Source organism: Erinaceus europaeus, chromosome 1 (assembly GCF_950295315.1).
Source record: "Erinaceus europaeus chromosome 1, mEriEur2.1, whole genome shotgun sequence".
In the NCBI taxonomy this organism is placed as follows: Eukaryota; Metazoa; Chordata; class Mammalia; order Eulipotyphla; family Erinaceidae; genus Erinaceus; species Erinaceus europaeus.
Window position 1 is genome coordinate 123,746,855 of NC_080162.1, and position 22,541 is coordinate 123,769,395.

The 22,541-nt window shown below is 37.5% G+C and overlaps 1 protein-coding gene across 10 annotated transcripts in view; it reads left to right on the plus strand.

Annotated features, from left to right (window-relative positions):
• The window catches only part of ENPP2 (ectonucleotide pyrophosphatase/phosphodiesterase 2), a 161,929-nt gene that overhangs the window by 73,851 nt on the left and 65,537 nt on the right, over positions 1–22,541 (plus strand). For all 10 annotated transcript variants that reach the window (XM_060195679.1, XM_007526229.3, XM_060195674.1 and 7 more), the window contains exons 6-9: positions 2,509–2,606; positions 2,840–2,919; positions 3,935–4,054; positions 19,406–19,461. In XM_060195679.1, coding sequence (XP_060051662.1) covers positions 2,509–2,606; positions 2,840–2,919; positions 3,935–4,054; positions 19,406–19,461 — 354 coding nt within the window. The remainder of the gene's footprint in view (positions 1–2,508; positions 2,607–2,839; positions 2,920–3,934; positions 4,055–19,405; positions 19,462–22,541) is intronic.

The window sequence follows — 22,541 nt, forward strand, 5'->3', positions numbered from 1 at the left end:
TATTTTGTGGGGGTAGGGTGGTTGGGGAAACTATAGAACATCTCAAAAGTATCATCCAAGATGGTAACTCCTACCAGATGCTGTAGAAACTTGACAAACCAATGGAACACTATTTTGTTGGGGTACTACCAGACCTGAGTGACACCCCACAGCTTAAGTGTGACCAGCATAAGGTACTTACTATGCTCCAGGAAATTGTTGGGAATGCATGGACCTTTAAAATGTGCTTTCATTATGTATTTATTCACATATATTCTGGCTTTAGGCTGTACAGTCTGAGACACAAGATCCAAGTACAAGAATATTATCTTTATATTTGTCTCCTTTTTAATTGTAATCAATTTCATTTTGAACTTCCTTGAATTTTATTATGAGGTCATAATAGTTATTGACTGTTTAAATATGTTTTGTAGTTTAAAGAGAAAAGACAAGTGTATGTGGTTAAACACACTGTTGAAGGAGTGGGGAGAGAGAATAGTAGTTATGCAAAAGACTTTCATGTCTGAATCTTTGAGATCCTAGGCTCAAACCCCAGCACCGCCATAAGCCAGAGCTGAGCAGTGCTCTGTTTTTTTCTCTCTCTCTGCATCTCTCTTAAATTAAAATAAATAAAATGCTGAAAATTCTATTCTGTTAAATAATAGTTTATAATGATGGTAGTGAGTACTTATAAAGTATTGTTTTAATTTTTTTTTCTTTATTGGGGGGATTAATGGTTTATAGTCAACAGTAAAATACAGTAGCTTGTATATGTGTAACATTTCTCAGTTTTCCACATAACAATTCACCCCATTCTAGGTCCTCCTCTGCCATCACGTTCCAGGACCTGAACTCTCCACCCAGAGCCTTTTACTTTGGTGCAATACACCAAATGTTTTAAATGCTTTGTTTAAAATATATTTTATTTTCTAGCTTCAAATAAATTTAAATTCATACTCATTGAATTATTTTCAAACTATCGGAAATAATTTTTACATATTTTAGTATTTTTACCTGATTCAATAACTGCCTTTAGTGTAAAATAAATGACTATTTCATCTGATAGTCAGTTATTGATGTAATTCTTAGATATCCTCAATAATTTTCATTATTTTTAAAATGACATTATATTAAACACACACATTACACTGTGCAAGGATCCAGGTTCAAGCCCCTGGTCCCTACCTGCATGGAGAAAGTTTCACAAGTAGTTAATCAGGTCTGCAGGTGCCTTTCTGTCTCTATCCCCCCTCCCCTCTCAATTTCCCTCTGTCTCTATTTAATAAATATATAAATAAATAAAACATTCAAATTTTTAAAAAAATATTTTAAAATATGTTAAAATTAAACCTAAGGCATTTAAAGATTTATTTACTATGACTAAGAAAGAGAAAGCAGGGGGAGAGAGAGAAAGAGAAAGAGAGAGACCCCAATGTACAGTGACATGATATATGGTACTAGGTATTGAATCCTGTACCTTAGGTAAGCCAGTTGTTCTTTATCCATGGAGCCATTTCCTGACCCTGATTTTTTTTTTTTTTTTTACATAAATGCTTAGTTCTGGTGACAGGAGTTCTACTGCTATTAACTTCATAGCCAGTCATTCTTACATTCAAGCCTTGCTATGGGTACTCAAAACAAAAAGATAATGAAGACTTAAACTTCTTGCTTTGAAACCAGCAGGGGGTAGAAATATGTTAAATCATTAAAAAGAATATAATATAATATGATATATACATGAAGAATGAAACATATATGACTATATCACAGAGGAATTTGGAAATATTTGCAGCTAACTTTATAAAAGAGGAATTTTAGAACTGGGGTTACAGGATGAATAAGAATATCTCAGCGAGTAGAATACATGCTCAAGACAATACAACACTTTTTTTTTTTTCCTCCAGGGTTATTGCTGGGCTCGGTGCCTGCACCATGAATCCACCGCTCCTGGAGGCCATTTTTCCCCCTTTTTGTTGCCCTAGTTGTTGCAGCCTCGTTGCGGTTATTATTGCCATTGTTGACGTTGCTTTGTTGTTGGATAGGACAGAGAGAAATGGAGAGAGGAGGGGAAGACAGAGAGAGAGGGGGAGAGAAAGATAGACACCTGCAGACCTGCTTCACCGCCTGTGAAGCGACTCCCCTGCAGGTGGGGAGCCGGGGCTCGAACCGGGATCCTTACGCCAGTCCCTGCACTTTGCGCCACGTGAGCTTAACCCACTGCGCCACCGCCCGACCCCCAATACAACACTTTTCTTATATTATAAAATATTCTACTTGCAATGTGAAAGATATCAGTGGAGAATGTGTATTAGGAAAAATCTTGAGTCCAGTCCTTTCCCTAGGACCTTGAATATTTAACTCTGGACTTCAGCTGTCACAGATACAGTGTGGCTGCAAACCTAGGTTTATACAGATAGCCTCAGCTGAAGCTTTATCTTGGAAATACTTTGTCCCAATTATTGAGAATTTCTAGATAAAATGAAAACGATTGGCATAATTTTTCTAAAGCTAAGTGTGTTACTATTTAAGGTTTACTCGCCCTCCTTTAATCATCTTCTCTGTGGATGGTTTCCGTGCATCATACATGAAGAAAGGCAGCAAGGTCATGCCCAACATTGAAAAACTTAGTAAGTCGTTTATTTCCCTCTTCTTTGTTCTCATCTATAATCTATGATCCACGCAGGAACTCTTCACTTATGGGTTTTGAGATCATAGACACTTTACCTTAAATGTATCTTATCATTTGAAATACAAAAGTGAAGGAAACATAGACCTTTGACAGTTTATCAAATGGATGCCCACACACATTGGTTCTCTTTTATTGGTTCTCTTCTTCTAATGTTTGAAATTCTGTTTTCAGGATCTTGTGGCACGCATTCTCCCTACATGAGACCAGTGTACCCAACAAAAACTTTCCCTAACTTATATACTTTGGCTACTGTAAGTATTTTTTTTTCAAATAATGTTGACTCCAAGGGTTGAATTCATCTTGAAATGGATTAAAGAGGATATTTTAAAAACATCTTCCTTAGTGCTCAAAGAAATTTTTCACCTTATTTGTATAAGTTGTTTACAGTACATGCTTTTCACAACTTTTCAGGTAATAAATTTCACTGCAGCCTTAAAACTGAAAGATTTCTTCAGGTGCTACTCTTTCTGAACGTATACATTTAACTTCTTTTACACACCAGAATGGGCTAACATTTATTTTCTTAAGTTTAACATTAAATTGTTGACTACTGTGTTTTAATTTTACCCTCCCTCCCTCCCTCCCTCCCTTCCTTCCTTCCTTCCTTCCTTCCTTCCTTCCTTCCTTCCTTCCTTCCTTCTTTTATTATTGAATATATAGAGAAAGAAATTGAGAAAGGAGTGGGGAGACAGAGGGAGAGAGACAGAGAGACACCTCCTGCTCTACTTCATCACTCGTGAAGCTTTCCCCTGCAGGTGGGGATTGGAGGCTTGAACCTGGGCCCTTGCACACTTAAGTATGTGTGTGCCCACCCAGTTATGCCATTGCCTGCCCCCCTGTGTTTTAATTTTCATGTTCCCCTCTTACACCTAGATTGCTTAAAAAAATATATTGTTCTATCATTAGTTTGTGTTGTTTTGAGGTAAATTTAGAAATTAGGAAAAAGGAAAACTGTATTTATAAATACAAATGTATTTAGAAGCACAGAAGTAAATTCAAACTAAAGGTTATTATAATAAAATTATTTTCTTTTATTATGAAAGTTTTAAAAAGCCAAATATTAACGATAACCACTCTACGTTTCTCAGATGGCTTATTTCTTCAGGTAGACATATCTACACTTTTTTGTATATAACTTATTATATAGGATATATAATTTGTATCTTTAAGTTTGCTAGAAGGCCTTCTATTAGAAGGAAATAATGGAATTCACATGTGTGAGTTATTATATTGATATTTTAATAATAAATTTGCTTTTACACGTAGGGGTTGTACCCAGAATCACATGGAATTATTGGCAATTCAATGTATGACCCTGTATTTGATGCCATTTTTCATCTTCGTGGACGAGAAAAATTTAATCATAGATGGTGGGGAGGTCAGCCGGTAAGTTCTCATGTGTGTGTGCACGTGTGTGTGTGTGTGTGTGTGTGTGTGTGTATGAGCTCACATGCACACACACTGAAGCATTTTATATGATTTTATTAACAAATTATTACTATATCATTATTTTTGTTGTTTTGAGGTAGATTTAATATATCATTTATTAATAATATGGTAACAACTTGTGACCTGTGAAAAAGATGCATATAATTTCTTCATACATTGTAATATTTCTGTCTTTTGATATCATATGTGTGTAATTTACATGCGTATATATGTGTAAAAAGCATCTGTAATTACATGTATACATTTAATATTAAATATATATAAATGAAGTTTATGTATGTATATATACTATGCATGTATAAATACATATTGTATATATATATATATCTGTTTCTAGGGTTTTGATTATAGTAAATGACTTATTCAGTTGGTATTGGTGGAAGTTCAGAGGGATGGTTTTCAGAAATATTTTGAAGGTAAAATAGCTCTTATTGATTTGGATTAGGGGAATACTAAGTCAAAGAGAGATGACTAACAGTAACTACCCCTCTCTGTGTCTCTCTGTCTCCCTCATCAGTCTCTTCCCTCTTGGTTTCTGGTTGTCTCTATCCAATGGATAAAGATAATATAAATTTTTTAAAAGAAAAATTAAAAAAACAATTGTACTTTTTAAAAAAAGTTGGGAGACTTTGGTGTTATTTGACATAGCAAGAAGAGTGTGCAGTATCTGTTCACATCCACCTCTATATTATCTCATAATGAAACATTTGAGGAAATCTATAGGAAAAGTTGAGAATATAAAGTAAGAAAGATAAGAATTGGAATTTTTCTTAACATACAACCTCTTGAGAAAAATACTATCAGAATACTCATATTGCATAACAGATAGAACAGAAAGAATGCTAGGTATGAACTTTCTACTTAAATAACAGTGTAAGACTCTTCCATGTCTGCATTTATAGTAGAGGTTCTATTTTGTTATCTTTATTCAGGCTATACTCCCAGAAGTTGCTCATGATCTATGTTGTGAGCATAATGAAATTTGTTTACAGAGTGAATATCACAAAGTTTATGATAGAAGAACATTTTACGTATTACTGAAAATTGAAATGAGAGCTCTGTCAGGTGGATGCTAGGTAATCTCTCCTATTAATGTTATCATGAAAGTAAACTTGACTGAAAAAAGAGAACAGATACAACAATAAATAGTAATTTTATCAGACTGGCTCATGTTATACCAAGTGTTGACATTAAGTTTCCTCTGGGTTAGTATGACTCAGAAGATGAGTCCACATAATCATTAACTTCTGCAGAAACAGGCAGAGGCAATGCCTGTAACCTATCCAATGAAGTGATGTCTCTCAACTCTGTTTGCTTCTTACTAACTCTCAAAGTCAACACATTTGGGCAAGTTTACTATTTTTCTAGCACAGAGCAAGATTCACAATGAAACCATTGTGTATTTTTATCTTCTTGAGCAAGAGGTCACTGTAAGAATCCTAAGGAAGGACCATAACTTTAACTTTAAAACAAATTTTATTAAAATCTGGTATCTAGGTAGGACATATGAACAGAAGCTGTAAGAGGTTAAAGTATAAGCATAAAAGGCTATAAGAAAAGACAAGTCTTAACAAGTATTTCTTTTTTTTTTTTGGCCAGTTTTTTAAAAACTGTGATTATAAGACTGTAAAATTACCAGGTATTGTTTCACACTGCACCCACCAACAAAGTTCTGTGTCTCTACCAACCCCACAATAGTCACCAATTAATTGATATTCTCCAAGCACTTCCCCCATCTTTTGTTTGTACATTGCACAAACTTGCCAGTAAACAAATTATTGGAAAAGATAAAATGTTTAGATTTGTTAATTAAATTGAAGTCAACTTATTTTTACTCTGAAATTAAGCCATGAAAGAAAGACATTGAAATGAATAAATGCAAGAACCACACTGTATGGTGGGTAAGAGTAGCACTTATTCTGATGTTTGCTCTAGTAGACAACATGGGGTAACTTGTACAGTGTCCATTTGAAAATTTGAATTGCATCATTAGCGATTCTATAATTTAATTTCAGCTTTAAAACTGTGGCCACAGCAAATTTAGCAAAATTATGTCTGTACTTTAATTTGTTAGCCTTCAGAATATGCTATTAAAGTTGTTCTTCACTATATGATCCTATATTTTCATATATATTTTAATGAGGTTCTTGTCATTTTAAAACTGTAACTTTTTCTGATTACAAAAAAAGTATGTTCCAAACTCTTAATGAAATTCCTTAAGTATTTTTGCTCCTTTGAAAAATTCTCAGCTGTAATTCTACAATTTCTGCTTTTAAAAAATTTTAAATGAGAGATAGAGATAGATAGATGCCAAAATATTGCTCAGCTCTGGCTTATGGTGATCTGGGGATCGAACCTGGACCCTCTGAAGCCTCAGGCATGAGTCCTGATACACTACCCACTGTGATAGCTCCTCAGCCCTCACAATTTCTAATACTATCTCTTGAAAGCAAAATACTCTTTTTCTTTAAATTCTGGACTCAAAAGAATGAGAATGAACCAGACTCTAAGGAACATACTAAATGTGAAGATTTCAGAAATGAATTAAACATCCCAGTCTGGTACAAATTTGTTAAAGTCATAGTGCTTTAATGAAGTGGTACCAAGAGCATCCTAGTAATTACTGTGGTATAAAAAAGGAAGATATGCAGCAATTTCCTAAACAGGGTACCACTGAGCAAAGTGACTTTGGAATAGGAGTGAACATCTATGATAAAGAGACAATCTTGATGCAAATCACTGTTCATCTCTGTCTATTCTCTCTCTCGTCTCTCTGTTTCTCTCTCTGCCTCTCTCTTTCTCCCCCAGGTGTTTTTTTTTTTTCATTCAGATAAAGAGATGGGGGAAATGTACAACAGGATCAGAGCTTCCCCTGGTCTCTGTGGTACTCCCATGTGGTGTAGAGGCTTGAACCTGAGCCACAGGCATATCAAAACATGTGCCCTACCTATTTTCTTTTGACCCACACACTGCTCAGCTCTGACTTATGGTGGGGCTGGATATTGAACCTGGGACCTATGATGCCTTAAAGATAACATGTTCAGAGGGGAAGCAATTACAGAAGCCAGACCTTCCACTTTCTGCACCCCATAATGATTCTGGGTCCATACTCCCATAGGGATAAAGAAGAGGAAAGCGTTCAAGGGAGGGGATGGATTATGGAATTCTGGTGGTGGGAATTGTGTGGAATTGTACCTCTTTTATCCTATGGTCTTGTCAATATTTGCATTTTATAAATAAAAATTAAAAAATAGCAATCTGTTATGTAAACTACTATACTATCTCTTCACCCTGGAACTCTTTGTTTCTTTTTTTAAAATATTTTATTTTATTTACTTACTCCCTTTTGTTGCCCTTGTTGTTTTATTGTTGTAGTTATTATTGTTGTTGTCGTCGTTGTTGGATAGGACAGAGAGAAATGGAGAGAGGAGGGGAAGACAGAGAGGAGGAGAGAAAGATAGATACCTGCAGACCTGCTTCACCGCCTGTGAAGCGACTTCCCTGCAGGTGGGGAGCCGGGGTTCGAACCGGGATCCTTATGCTGGTCCTTGTGCTTTGCGCCACCTGCGCTTAACCCGCTGCGCTACAGCCTGACTCCCTCTTTGTTTCTTATGAACTAACATAAGAATTTTTTTTGCAGCCTGGAGAGATAACATAATATTTACACAGAAGACTTTAATGCCTGAGGCTTTGAGTTCCCATGTTCAATCCCTAGCACTGCCATAAGCCAGAGCTATGCAGTGTCCTGGCAATAAATTCATAAATACACAGAGTATTTTCTTTGTGCTTAAGTCTTATACCATTTGCTAAACCTTGACAAATTGGCTTTTGTTTGAGATTTTAAAGGGTGTTTTAAAATTTTCAGTATTCTTTCTTATTTGCCCTATTTCTATAGTTTTCTAAACATGGTCCCAATTTTCTTTTCAGTGATATAGTTTACTTGAATCTCATCAAGAAGTAGGGAGAAATTTTCTGATGTTTCTTTTGGAAGATGGAAGGAATAATTATTTTTAAATTTTATTTTCATAGTTCGTGCTGCTTAAAAAAAAGTTCCCCTCACTAGGGAAAGAGAGAGGCTGGTAGGATCGACCAAGCTGTCAATGCCCATGTTCAGCAGGGAAGCAATTACAGAAGCCAGACCTTCCACCTTCTGCATCCCATAATGACCCTGGGTCCATACTCCCAGGGGTTAAAGAATAGGAAGGCTATCAGGGTCGGGGATGGGATACAGAGTTTTGGTTGTGGGAATTGTGTGGAGTTGTACCCCTCTTATCCTATAGTTTCTGTCAGTGTTTCCTTTTTACAGAAGAAAAGAAAAGAAAAGAAAAGAAAAGAAAAGAAAAGAAAAGAAAAAAAAGTTCCAGGGAAATAACTTGACTAGAAGAGTTAGGACTTGCATACCAGGAGCTCTCAGTTCAGTCCCTGGTGCTGCCTGTGCTAGAGTGGTGCTCTGGCTTCTCCTCATTCTTGTTCTCTCCTTCTTTCATGTGAAACTCTATCTCAGATAAAACAAATGTAATAAGTCTGGATTATTTACCTTTTTTTCTGATTACAGAGATGTTGATTGTCACTTAATACACTGAAAAAATACAGGAAAGTATAAAGAACAAGTGATCTCCATTTTGTTGTAAGAATGATTTTTAGCACACTCTTGTCTTCTCTCCCAATGCTCACTTTGTTTTCTTCCTTTTCTCTCTCTCTTTCTATTTATTAGTGATTTAATAATAATTTACAAGATTGTGGGATAAGAGGGGTACAATTCTTTATTATTATTATTATTATTTTATTTAAGAAAGGATTAATTAACAAAACCATAGGGTAGGAGGGGTACAATTCCACACAATTCCCACCACCCAATCCCCATAACCCACCCCCTCCCCCGATAGCTTTCCCATTCTCTATCCCTCTGGGAGCATGGACCCAGGGTCATTGTGGGTTGCAGAAGGTAGAAGGTCTGGCTTCTGTAATTGCTTCCCCGCTGAACATGGGCGTTGACTGGTCAGTCCATACTCCCAGTCTGCCTCTCTCTTTCCCTAGTAGGGTGGGTCTCTGGGGAAGCGGCGCTCCAGGACATATTGGTGGGGTCTTCAGTCTAGGGAAGCCTGGCCGGCATCCTGATGACATCTGGAACCTGGTGACTGAAAAGAGAGTTAACATACAAAGCCAAATTGTTGAGCAATCATGGACCCAAAGCTTGGAATAGTGGAGAGGAAGTGTTGGGGGGGGGTACTCACTGCAAACTCTAGTGTACTTCTGCTTTCAGGTATATATTTTGCAGTAGTTTACGGATATGTGTGAACATATGCTCTCTCTCACAGAAACTGGTGTATATCTAGGTTTTGGGACTTTGTTAGAAAGTGAACCACCTGAGATGTAATTAGAGAATACTATGAAAGGAAAGGTCTCACCCGAGTAATGAAGCTGAAGGGTTGTCATTCCACACGTGAAGTCTCTGGACACAGTCTGAAGTGAAGCATGTTGAGGTGGCAATTGTTGTGTTGGTTAGGTTGTGATCGGCAGATGCAATATTATTTGATATGAATTGGGAGAGGCGTATGGGAAAGTGGGCCCTATCCAAGGGTTCCAGGACTGGGGGAAGTAGAGGCCCTATAGACGGGTACAATACTATACAGTTCCTACCACCAGAGTTCCATTCCCTTCCCCTCTATGGGAAGTTTCCGTATTCTTTATCCCTTTGGAAATATGGACCAAAGATCTTCATGGAGTGCAGAAGGTGGGAGATCTGGCCTCTGTAATTACTTCTTTGCTGGACATGGGCATTGGCAGGTGGATCCACACTCCCAATTTGTTTTCTAACTCTCCCTAGTGGAGCAGGACTCTGGGGAGGTGGGGTTCCAGGACACATTGGTGAGGTCACCTTCCTAGAGAAATTAAATTGGCGTCATGGTAGCATCTGCAGCTTGGTGGCTGAAAGGCAGTAAGATACAAAGCAGGACAAATTGTTTAATAACAATGTGGTAAGAATATAGTTGATGAGATTTGCGTTTTTGTGTTGGAAGAAACCCGGTAGTTTATTTTAGGTGTATTCTAAGGGGCCAATAACTTTACTAATTTCTGTCTGAGCCCATCAGCTAACATGCAGGTGGACTAAAGGTATTGTTTGGTGAGATGGTGTCAGAGTTGGGAATAGGACTAGAAAGTTAGATCAAGGTAGAGAGTAACTCCCATATATGGGAAAAATATAAAAATTTCATTAACTGTAAACCCCATCTATCTAACCTAGGGCCTGTGTCTATTCATATTTAGCACAGAAGCCTGTGTAAACTCTGCATCCCTGTCAGTCTGAGCTTGCAGTCCATGGTCATCTAGGAACATTCTAGGTTGCACTCATTTTGGGGCCAGTCTTCCTTGAGTAGCAGAGTATGTTGAGTAGCTTACCTTCAGATAGTAAGGTAATCCCTACCCTTGTTGTTCTACATTGAGGGCGAGCTCCTATAGAGGCCCACAAGAGGGTTTATGATGTTGTTCATGATGGAGATGACTAGTGATGGTGGAGAAAGGAATCTGTTAGAGGTCTAGGCGCATCATATCTATGTGGGAATCCTAGGATTCCCTGACGATGGCCCCAGAAGAAGTAGTGGTCTGGTAGTGACCAAAAGGGGCATCATTAGAGTTTGCTGGTCTCTTGCCCTTATCCAGCTTTTGTAGTCCCTACTTTGTCTGACAGGATTAGATTTAGAGTGATTGAGGGAAGTGAAATAGGAAGTAGAAGAGGAGAATATCTAGGTCTAAGTAGAAAACATTTGATTAAGTACTGTTTGGTGTCTTTTTTTTTTAGGTCTTTGCTGCACTTACTGAGTCACTGTAGACTATCGGACACTAACAGATACACATGCACATATGCCCTATTTCATGGGTCCTGGTCTCTATCTAGGTTCTATAACTTTGCTAGGAAGTGTGCTATCCATAATGGAATTAAGAAGTCCCCTGAGCTAGAAAAGGCCTCACCCAAGTATTGGAGCTGGGTGGTTAGCATCCCATGCATGGCATCTCTGGACACAATGCTCTTTCTTTATTCTGCTGTTTGATGCCTTCTGGCAAGGTTTTCCTTTAATTATTGTGGAACTCAATGTTACTCTTAGAATTTCTTGTTGCTAAGAGAATGCCAATAACAACATATAGGCCACAATATAACCTGAAATTTTACGGTCAACATTTGACAAAGTGAGTAGAAAAAAAACCTTTCCTTAAAAATTGATCTTAAGATTCAACTTCCGGAGGCAGAGCTACGAGCAACAGATCGCTTTCTCTCCTCTGCTCTCCTCTCCTCTCCCGGATCAACTAGGAATACCAAAGGAGACCACCGTGGACCGAAACAAAACAGGACTAGAATGACCACAGGAACCCAGTAAATCACCGGTGAGTACAAACACATGTGGCTGGTGACAGGAGAGAGTAGCCTAAGGAGAGATTAAGTGACTGCTAACAGTTCAACAGTTTATCAGTGGAGACACCACCTCCAGTCTGCTCCACCAACAAGGGGACAACTTAAGGGAGGAGAGGACTCCCCAGAAACTCACCAAGTGCAACTCTGAGTCTCCACTGCTACTACCCTCAAAATCTGGAACAGCAACAGGGAAGGACACCAGGGGACAGAGATCAAACCGGGAAACTCAAGAGAAGACCTATACCTCCGTGGCATAGCTGAGGGGCTGTGAAAGTCTCTTTGCATAACCACTGGATTATCTCTGCCACACCCTGCTTTATCTCTTGGTCAGGAGTCAGTGATTAAGCTAAGAAGCCTATTGGTAGTTTAAAAGCCCTCAGGCTCCCATAGCCTACAGGGAAGAAAAAAAAAGAGGCTTTTAAACCACTGAGCTCCAACTCAGGGATTGAAACAACTGTTAACTTCCATCACTGTGAACCCTTTAATTAACTTACTTAGACACAAGTCAATCCAGGCAATAGTGATCAATAATTTGAAAAGTACTGATAAAGGGAACTCATAACATAATATATAAAATGGTTAAAACAACAAGAAAAAATATTGGAGAATTGAATCAGGAAAAGAGTCCAGCTAAAAGTCCTCCAGAGGGTGAAGCACAAAATAATGAGTTCAACATGCAAACATTAGCTAAGGAAATAATAACAGGAGTGAGTAAAGAATTTGAAAAAATTATAATCAGAAATGCAGGAACAACAAATGAGAATATGGAAGAAAATACTAATTATCTCATGGTTATTAGAGAGCTGAAAGCTGAAATCGCTGAGCTAAGAATGCAACTAGCTGAACAAGCTAAAACAGTATCAGAGCAAGGCAACAAAATAGATGAACTCCAGATAACAGTAGAGGGAAGAGAGAATAGAATCTATGAGGCTGAAGACAGAATTAGCAAGATTGAGGATGAATTAGAGACAACTAAAAACGAAGTAAGAGATCTCAAAAAGAGATTAAGAGATGCTGAAAACAACAACAGAGTCTTATGGGATGACTTCAAAAGAAACAATATATGCATTATTGGCATACCAGAGGGAGAAAGAGAAGGAGATGAAGAAAGCATTTTCCAGGCCATAATAGCTGAAAATTTCCCTACTCTAGACAACATCAAAGACATAAAGATTCAAGAAGCCCAGAAGGTCCCAAACAGAATTAACCCAGACCTAAAGACACCAAGACATATCATACTTAGAATGGAAAGGAATAAAGATAAAGAAAGGATCCTGAAGGCTGCAAGAGAAAAACTTAAGAGTCACCTACAAAGGAAAACCCATAAGATTAGCAGCAGACTTCTCCATTCAAACACTACAGGCCAGAAGAGAATGGCAAGATATCTATCGAGTGCTCAAGGAGAAAGGCTTTCAGCCAAGAATACTATATCCTGCTAGACTGTCATTCAGACTAGAGGGCGGCATCAAAATCTTCTCAGACAAGCAACAGTTGAAGGAAGCAACCATCACCAAGCCTGCCCTGAAAGAAGTTCTGAAAGGTCTCCTATAAACAACCAGACCATCACAAATAGGACATATATCAAAACACTCTAAATTTCTACAAGAATGGCGTTAAAATATCTTCAATCTTTGATATCAATAAATGCCAGTGGCCTGAATTCACCTATTAAAAGACAGAGTAGGCAGAAGGATCAGAAAACACAATCCAACACTATGCTGTCTACAGGAAACCCACCTAACTCAACAAGACAAACACAGACTTAAAGTGAAAGGATGGAAAACTATCATACAAGCCAATGGCCCACAAAAAAGGGCAGGAACAGCTATTCTCATATCTGACATGACAGACTTTAAAATAGATAAGATTAAATAAGATAGAAATGGACACTACTTAATGCTCAGAGGATCAGTCAATCAAGAGGACTTAACAATTATTAACATCTATGCACACAATGAGAAGCCATCTAAATACATCAAACTTCTACTGAAAGAGCTACAGCAATATATTAACAGTAACACAATCATAGTAGGGGACTTCAACACCCCACTCTCTCAACTTGACAGATCATCCAGGCAGAAAATCAATAAAGACATAAGGGAGCTAAATGAAGAGATAAATAAACTAGAACTATTGGGCATTTTCAGAGTCATTCATCCCAAGAAACTGGAGTACACATTTTACTCAAATCTGCATGGGTCATTCTCAAGGATAGACCATATGTTAGGCCACAAAGACAGCATCAGCAAATTCAAGAGCATTGAAATCATCCCAAGCATCTTCTCAGACAACAATGGAATTAAACTAACACTTAACAATCAACAAAAGATTAGTAACAGTCCCAAAATGTGAAAACTCAACAGTACACTTCTTAACAACTTCTGGGTCAAAGAGGAAATCAAGGAAGAAATCAAAATGTTTCGAGAGTTCAATGAAAATGAAGACACAAGCAATCAAAATATTTGGGACACAGCTAAGGGAGTACTGAGAGAGAAGTTCATAGCTATTCAAGCACACATTAGGAAACAAGAAAAAGCACAAATAAACAGCCTGATTGCACATCTTAAAGACCTAGAAGAAGAACAACAAAGGAACCCTAAAGCAACGAGAAGGTCAGAAATTACTAAAGTTAGGGCAGAAATAAATAACATTGAGAATAGGAAAACCATACAAAAGATCAACGAAAGTAAATGTTGGTTCTTCGAAAGAGTGAACAAAATCAACAAACCTTTAGCCAGACTCACAAAACAAAAAAGGGAGAAGACCCAAATAAATCGGATAGTAAATGAAAGAGGAGATATTACAACAGACACCGCAGAAATTCAACATATCATGCGAGGCTTCTATGAACAACTATATGCCACCAAGCTAGAGAACCTGGAAGAAATGGACGATTTCCTAGATACCTACCAACTTCCAAAACTAAGTAAAGAGGAAGTGGAGAACATGAACAGGCCCATCACAGCTAATGAAATTGAAACAGTTATCAAAAATCTCCCCAAAAATAAAAGTCCTGGACCAGAGGGTTTTACAAATGAATTCTACAAAACCTTCAAAGAAGAACTAATACCTCTACTTTTAAAAGTCTTCCAGAAAATTGAAGACACTGGAATACTCCGTACCAGCTTCTATGAAGCCAACATCACCCTGATACCAAAAGCAGTAGGGACATAACCAAAAAAGAAAACTACAGACCAATATCTCTGATGAACATAGATGCAAAAATACTGAACAAGATTCTAGCTAACCGGATACAGCAATTTATCAAAAAGATTGTCCATCATGACCAAGTGGGGTTTATCCCAGGCATGCAAGGTTGGTTTAATATATGTAAATTAATCAATGTGATCCACCACATCAACAAAAGCAAGACCAAAAACCACATGGTCGTATCAATAGGTGCAGAGAAAGCCTTTGGCAAAATACAACATCCCTTTATGATCAAAACACTACAAAAAATGGGAATAGATGGAAAATTCCTGAAGATAGTCGAGTCTATATATAGCAAACCTACAGCTAACATCATACTCAATGGTGAAAAACTATAAGAATTTCCACTCAGATCAGGTACTAGACAGGGATGCCCACTATCACCATTACTATTCAACATAGTGTTGGAAGTTCTTGCCATAGCAATCAGGCAGGAGCAAGGAATTAAAGGCGTACAGATTGGAAGAGAAGAAGTCAAACTCTCCTTATTTGCAGATGACATGATAGTATACATGGAAAAACCTAAGGAATCCAGCAAGAAGCTTTTGGAAATCATCAGGCAATACAGTAAGGTGTCAGGCTACAAAATTAACATTCAAAAGTCAGTGGCATTCCTCTATGCAAACACTAAGAAGAAATTGAAATCCAGAAATCAATTCATTTTACTATAGCAACAAAAACAATAAAATATCTAGGAGTAAACCTAACCAAGGAAGTGAAAGACTTGTATACTGAAAATTATGAGTCACTACTCAAAGAAATTGAAAAAGACACAAAGAAGTGGAAAGATATTCCATGTTCATGGGTTGGAAGAATTAACATAATCAAAATGAATATATTACCCAGAGCCATATACAAATTTAATGCTATCCCCATCAAGATCCCAAGCACATTTTTTAAGAGAATAGAAAAATGCTACAAATGTTTATCTGGAACCAGAAAAGACCTAGAATTGCCAAAACAATCTTGAGAAAAAAGAACAGAACCGGAGGCATCACACTCCCAGATCTCAAACTGTATTATAGGGCCATTGTCATCAAAACTGCTTGGTACTGGAACATGAATAGACACACTGACCAGTGGAATAGAGTTGAGAGCCCAGAAATGAGCCCCCACACCTATGGACATCTAATCTTTGACAAAGGGGCCCAGACTATTACATGGGGAAAGCAGAGTCTCTTCAACAAATGGTGTTGGAATAAATGGGTTGAAACATGCAGAAGAATGAAACTGAACCACTGTATTTCACCAAATACAAAAGTAAATTCCAAGTGGATCAAGGACTTGGATGTTAGACCACAAACTATCAAATACTTAGAGGAAAATATTGGCAGAACTCTTTTCCACATAAATTTTAAAGACATTTTCAATGAAACGAATCCAATTACAAAGAAGACTAAAGCAAGTATAAACCTATGTGACTACATCAAATTAAAATGCTTCTTCACAGCAAAAGAAACCACTACCCAAACCAGGAGACCCCTCACAGAATGGGAGAAGATCTTTACATGTCATACATCAGATAAGAGTTTAATAACCAACATATATAAAGAGCTTGCCAGACTCAACAACAAGACAACAAATAACCCTATCCAAAAATGGGGGGAGGACTTGGACAGTATATTCACCACAGAAGAGATCCAAAAGGCCGAGAAACACATGAAAAAATGCTCCAAGTCTCTGATTGTCAGAGAAATGCAAATCAAGACAACAATGAGATATCACTTCACTCCTGTGAGAATGTCATACATCAGAAAAGGTAACAGCAGCAAATGCTGGAGAGGGTGTGGGGTCAAAGGAACCCTCCTGCACTGCTGGTGGGAATGTCAATTGGTCCATTCTCTGTGGAGAACAGTCTGGAGAACTCTCAGAAGGCTAGAAATGGACCTACCCTATGACCCTGCAATTCCTCTCCTGGGGATATATCCTAAGCACCCCAACACATCCATCCAAAAAGATCTGTGTACACATATGTTCTTGGCAGCACAATTTGTAATAGCCAAAACCTGGAAGCAACCCAGGTGTCCAACAACAGATGAGTGCCTGAGCAAGTTGTGGTATATATACAAAATGGAATACTACTCATCTGTAAAATATGGTGACTTCACTGTTTTCAGCCGATCTTGGATGGACCTTGAAAAAAATCATGTTGAATGAAATAAGTTAGAAACAGAAGGATGAATATGGGATGATCTCACTCTCAGGCAGAAGTTGAAAAACAAGATCAGAAAAGAAAACACAAGTAGAACCTGAAATGGAATTGGCATATTGCACCAAAGTAAAAGACTCTGGGGTGGGTGGGTCGGGAGAATACAGATCCATGAAGGGTGATAAATGACATAGTGGGGGTTGTATTGTTAAATGGGAAACTGGGGAATGTTATGCATGTACAAACTATTGTATTTACTGTTGAATTTAAAACATTAATTCCTCAGTAAAGAATTAAAAAAATTGATCTTACATTTAATTCTTGCTAAATGTTGTCTAGTGGAACTTCCTTTGAAATATCAATGCACTAAGTTTTTCTAAGATTTTTCTTCATATAAATACAGTATGCTTGTGGGGCCAAGTGGTGGCACACCTGGCTGAGTGCATGTCACAGTGTTTAAGGCCCCAGGTTTAAGTCTCCAGTCCCCAACTACAGGTAGAAAGCTTTTTGAGTGGTGAAAGAGTGCTTCAGGTATCTCTCTCCCTCTCTCTCATCCCCTTCCCTCTAGATTTCTGGCAGTCTCTATCTAATAAATAATGATAATAAATAAATAAATACACTATGCTTGTGTCTTAGAAATTAAAATTGGTATGAAATAGATCCCATAATATAAGATATTGTCCTCTCAGAAACTTAGTGTGGTTGAGGCACATGTGGGATGTTCAGTTCTTAGATTACTAGTGGAGGCTCTGGATCAAGATGGATGAAAATCCAGGATAACTTCTGAATTTTGGTTGAGGACTCCTGGGCATGCCAGAGTATGCTCATGTAAACAAAACATTCTCTGTGCTAAGTGTTGGAAAGATTCAGAGAAAACCAAGTTCTTTAATATTCTAATGGGTTCCAAAGGGTCTAGGTCTCCACTTTTATTTTTTTAAAAAGAAAATATTTTATTCCTTATTTGTTAGATAGAGGCAGAGAGGACTTGAGAGGGAATGGGGAGATGGAGAAGGGGAGAGACTCCTATAGCACTACTTCACTACTTGTGAAACTTTTCCTCTGCAGGTGGGGACTGGGAACTTAAACCTGGGTCCTTTCACATTGTAACATGTGTGCTCAACCAGGTGTGCCACCACCTATCTCTGAGGGCTCTATTTCTATGCTGATGACATTCATAATCAGCTTCAACTACCACAGATCTGACAGGGTGAGAATACTAGATATCTCACTTGCCAGGAGCCCAGCTGAGATATGAGCAAATGGGGAGCTTCATTTTATTTTCTCTGAAGGACCTGGGAATCCTCGTAAAGTACTCCCATACCAGGTTCCTCTGGCCTTTCTGAAACCATAGTCAAACTCCTGAATGCCCAAGAGACCTCCTAATTACTCCTTTCCCACACATACATATATTTTCACAGGAGTCAGTAAGACATTATAAAAGGCTGGATGCAATGAAAGCAGAAAAGGGACTGATTTCAATTCCTAACCATATTTGCTTTGGTCTCACAATAAATAAGATACTCTTCCTGTTTGCTTTCTAAAGTAAGGGTTGGTTGTTATACTTTTTTTTTTTTTTGGTTCCTAAGACTTCTTTCTATTCAAGAAGACATTAGCATTCCTAAGGTTTTTCTACTAATAGTGTTTTTGGAATAGGTGGATTATATTTATTGCATTATTATGAAATAATTAAAGTAGAGGTAGATCAAAGACTAATAACTATTTTATGAATTTTAAGTGTGTTTATCTATTAAAGATTAGAACAATCTTACATGCTAGGGTATACTACTGAATTTTTAAAGGAAGCTGGATCAGAGTTTAATTTACTGACATATCACATGAATGATACAGTTATCTGTTGTAGAGACCAGCTTTTAGGTTGCTGTATCTTCTTCCCCAGAGGAGGAATGAACTAGAAAGAATATTTCCAAAGCCTTAATGAAATGCTTATTTACTTAGTTTACCCCAGAAACTTGTTCCTAAAATTCCATTTACTAAAAGGCTAAGTAAAAGAAAGATAAGAGGGAAGACTCAAAGTAAAAATAAACCTTTCCCTCCATTTCTTTCACCTAGTTGGAAGTAAAGCCAGGCAAAACAAGATTCCAAGATCCTGGCATCTGTATGCCAAATTGGGGTTCTCATCTGTAGGCTTTCAGTAGTAAAAGAAACATATGGTATACTACTGGGTCCTTTGATGAGCAGAATTCTGTCATAGAAGTGAAATGTTCAAAACAAAGATCAGAAAAATATAGGTATAAAGGGAAACTTGAGATAAAATTAGAATCTTTTTAAATGTCATAGACTCATAGGAGAACTTTTGAGAGCTTTTGCAGAGAAAGTATTGAATAACATTTATGGAAATAATGACTCTGACTTCCAGATGTGAAAAAATGGTTGCAAATAATGTGAAATTTATGCTGGATTGTGAGTAAAATATAGGCTATCTGATCTAATAAATTTAAAAAGCCCTTTCTTCAATGCAAACTCAAAACATTTTATAATTCTCATATATTTTCCTGATTAGCTATGGATTACAGCCACCAAGCAAGGGGTGAAAGCCGGGACATTCTTCTGGTCTGTGTAAGTTACCATTATTTTGCCAATTTTGTAAAGTTATAATTATGATTTAATTTATGAATCATTAGTTCAATTTTATCTCCTTTTTAGTTAAATGTAAAAGTATTGGCACTTCAGAATATTTGTTGATTTAAATTAATCTTCTAGGATTTATTTATTTATTCGCCATGGAATATTATCACTGGGGTTGGGTGCTGGCATTACAAATCTGCAACTTCCGGTGGCCTTTTTTGCCTTCTTTTTTTCTTTTCATTTAATTAGATAGGATAGAATGAAATTGAGAGGGGAGTGGGAGATAGAGAGGGAGAGCGAAAGATAGACATCGGCAGACCTGCTCCACTGCTCCTGAAGTGTCCTCGCTTCAGGTGGAGAGTAGAAGCTCAAACTCGGGTCCTCGAGCATGGTACTATGTGTACTTAAACAGGTGTGCCCCTGCCTGGCCTGAGTATTAAAAACAAATGCCAAAATTTTAAGCTTTTCTTTCATCCCTTCTTCCACTTCACCCCCTTTACTCTCCCATCTTCTCTTTTCTTTGTTACTTTATTTTTATTAGTGATTTAATACTGATTTACAAAATTGCAAGATAACAGGGGTAAAACTCCACACCACCAGAGTTAGATAACAGGGGTACAACTCTGACCACCAGAGTTCTGAATTCCCAGTCCCTCCATTGGAAGCTATAGCAGTTCTCCTAAGGTTACAGATATGGGTTTCTACAGCTATCTGTCTATATTAGTATATATTTGCCTGGCCATGCTTCCTGGAAGTCTCCCCATCTTTTCTTAATATAATGTAGGAACTTTTTTTTTTCCTTTTATAAGCATCTTCTAAATTCTTTATCCTTACTTATTGATTTTTAATAACTTGCCACAAGGGGTTATATGTGATTTATTTATTTATAAAATGGAAATACTGACAAAACCATAGGATAAGAGGGGTATAGTCCCCACTACCAGAGCTCCGTATCCCCTCCCCTCCCCTGATAGCTTTCCTATTCTTTAACCCTCTGGGAGTATGGATCCAGGGTCATTATGGGGTACAGAAGGTAGAAGGTCTGGCTTCTGTAATTGCTTCCCCACTAAACATGGGCATTGACAGGTCAAGCCTTATTCCCAGCCTGTCTCTCTCTTTCCCTAGTGGGCTGGGGCTCTGGGGAAACAGCTTCAGGACACATTGGTGGGGTCATCTGCTCAGGGAAGTCTGTTTGGCATCATGGTAGCATCTGGACTCTGGTGGCTGAAAAAAGAATTAACATATAAAGCCAAACAAAACATTGACTAATCATGAACCTAAAGGCTGGAATAGTGCAGATGAATATTTGGGGTCTCTGTTTTGGAAATAGCTAGTAGGTCTATTTCAGGTATATTCCAAAGGGCCCATGACTTCTGTATGTTTCTTAGAACATTTATTGTTGAAATTTATGTAGGTTCAGAGAGACCACTAGGTCTAGAGATTGGAAATCCCAGACAGAAGACATAGGGAAGCCTCTTTTATTCATCTAATTTCCCACTGGACTCTAGGATCTCCCTAACTAGAAAATAGAATTATTATTTTTCTATATGCAGGTCATGGCACAAGGGTAGGCAATGTTTAAACAACTGTCTTAGTATGAACCTTACTTAGTAAAACGTGTTGATTGTTTTTAAAGTGTCTTAGTAAGAAAATGAATCTGTTTCAACTTTCATGGGGGTTTTGTTTTCACTGAGTTGAAATGTTTCATCTTGTTTTCTTTAACTACCTAAATTTGTTTCCATATTTGACTATTACTGCTTTAACAAAACTCTGACTATTCTATAATAGCAGTATGCTGAGAGTAATCACAGACTCAGATTAATCCAGAATGGTGACATCTATATAATCCAAACTCAGGAATAAAGGTAGATTTTTCAGATTTGAATGACTTAATAAAAATAGGGTTTAGTCATTTGAAGTTAAGACAGAATATCCCTTTAAAAGTATTTTTTGCCTAAAAAACAGATTTTTTTAAATTGAGAAATACATTTTTTTTTAGTTTCAGATGAACTCAAATGGCATGATGATTTAATAATTTAATCTTATGTGTTACATCTTTAAAAAACATTTGACTGCCATGGTTGCTTATAGAAATGATTTCTTTTGCTCCCCAACATATTTTCCTGACCTAATGGAGAGTATCCAACAACATAAATAAAACTTAGCCTCTTATCTCCTGAAACAGTCGCAAAACTTCATTGAAAATGTCCAGTGTTTTGGTTTTGAATGGTCATATTTTCCACCCATTTCAAACCACTTATAAGAAGGGGGCTTTTATGTGAATCAAAGATCTTATTTTGCTTTGCTTCTCAGACTATTCTTATATCTCTATATCCTGGAAGTGATGTGGATCTTCCTTCCTTCCTTCCTTCCTTCCTTCCTTCCTTCCTTCCTTCCTTCCTTCCTTCTTTTCTTTCTTCCCTTCTTTCTCTCTTTTTTTGATCTCTTTACAGTTTTATGAAAACAACATAGCCAAACTTTCAGTTATTTAGAGGAAATCAAAGAAATGTATGCAACATATTTTACAAAATATTTCAAATTTAAAACCAGAATAAAATTATAGACTTAGACCTTGAAATATTTTTGACAGAACTTTGTACCACAGCTTAGAATTTGGGTATCTTAAATGACAGTAGTTTGTTCCTGAATCATCCTCAGAAGATGCTCCACTACATTGTTATATAGAAAGGACAGGAAGATAAAGACAGGGAGAGAGAGAGAGACACCTGCAGACCTGCTTCCCCTGCAGCTGGGGAGTGGGGCTTGAACTCTGGCCCTTGTGTTTGGTAATATGTACACTTAACTAGATGCACCACTGCCCAGCCCCCAATGCTTAATTTATTTGCCCTTCTCCTCCTCTCCTTCCTCCTTCTTTTCCTCCTTCTTCCTTAATTTCTGGGCTATGTCTAATGTACTCAGACTCATAAGAAATTTTCTATCATAAGTGACAGTTAAGATAGTATAATGAGGGAGTCAGGCGGTAGCGCAGCAGGTTAAGCGCACATGGCACAAAGTGCAAGGATTGCCAAGTGCAAGGACTGCCTCAAGGACCGACTTAAGTATCCTGGTTC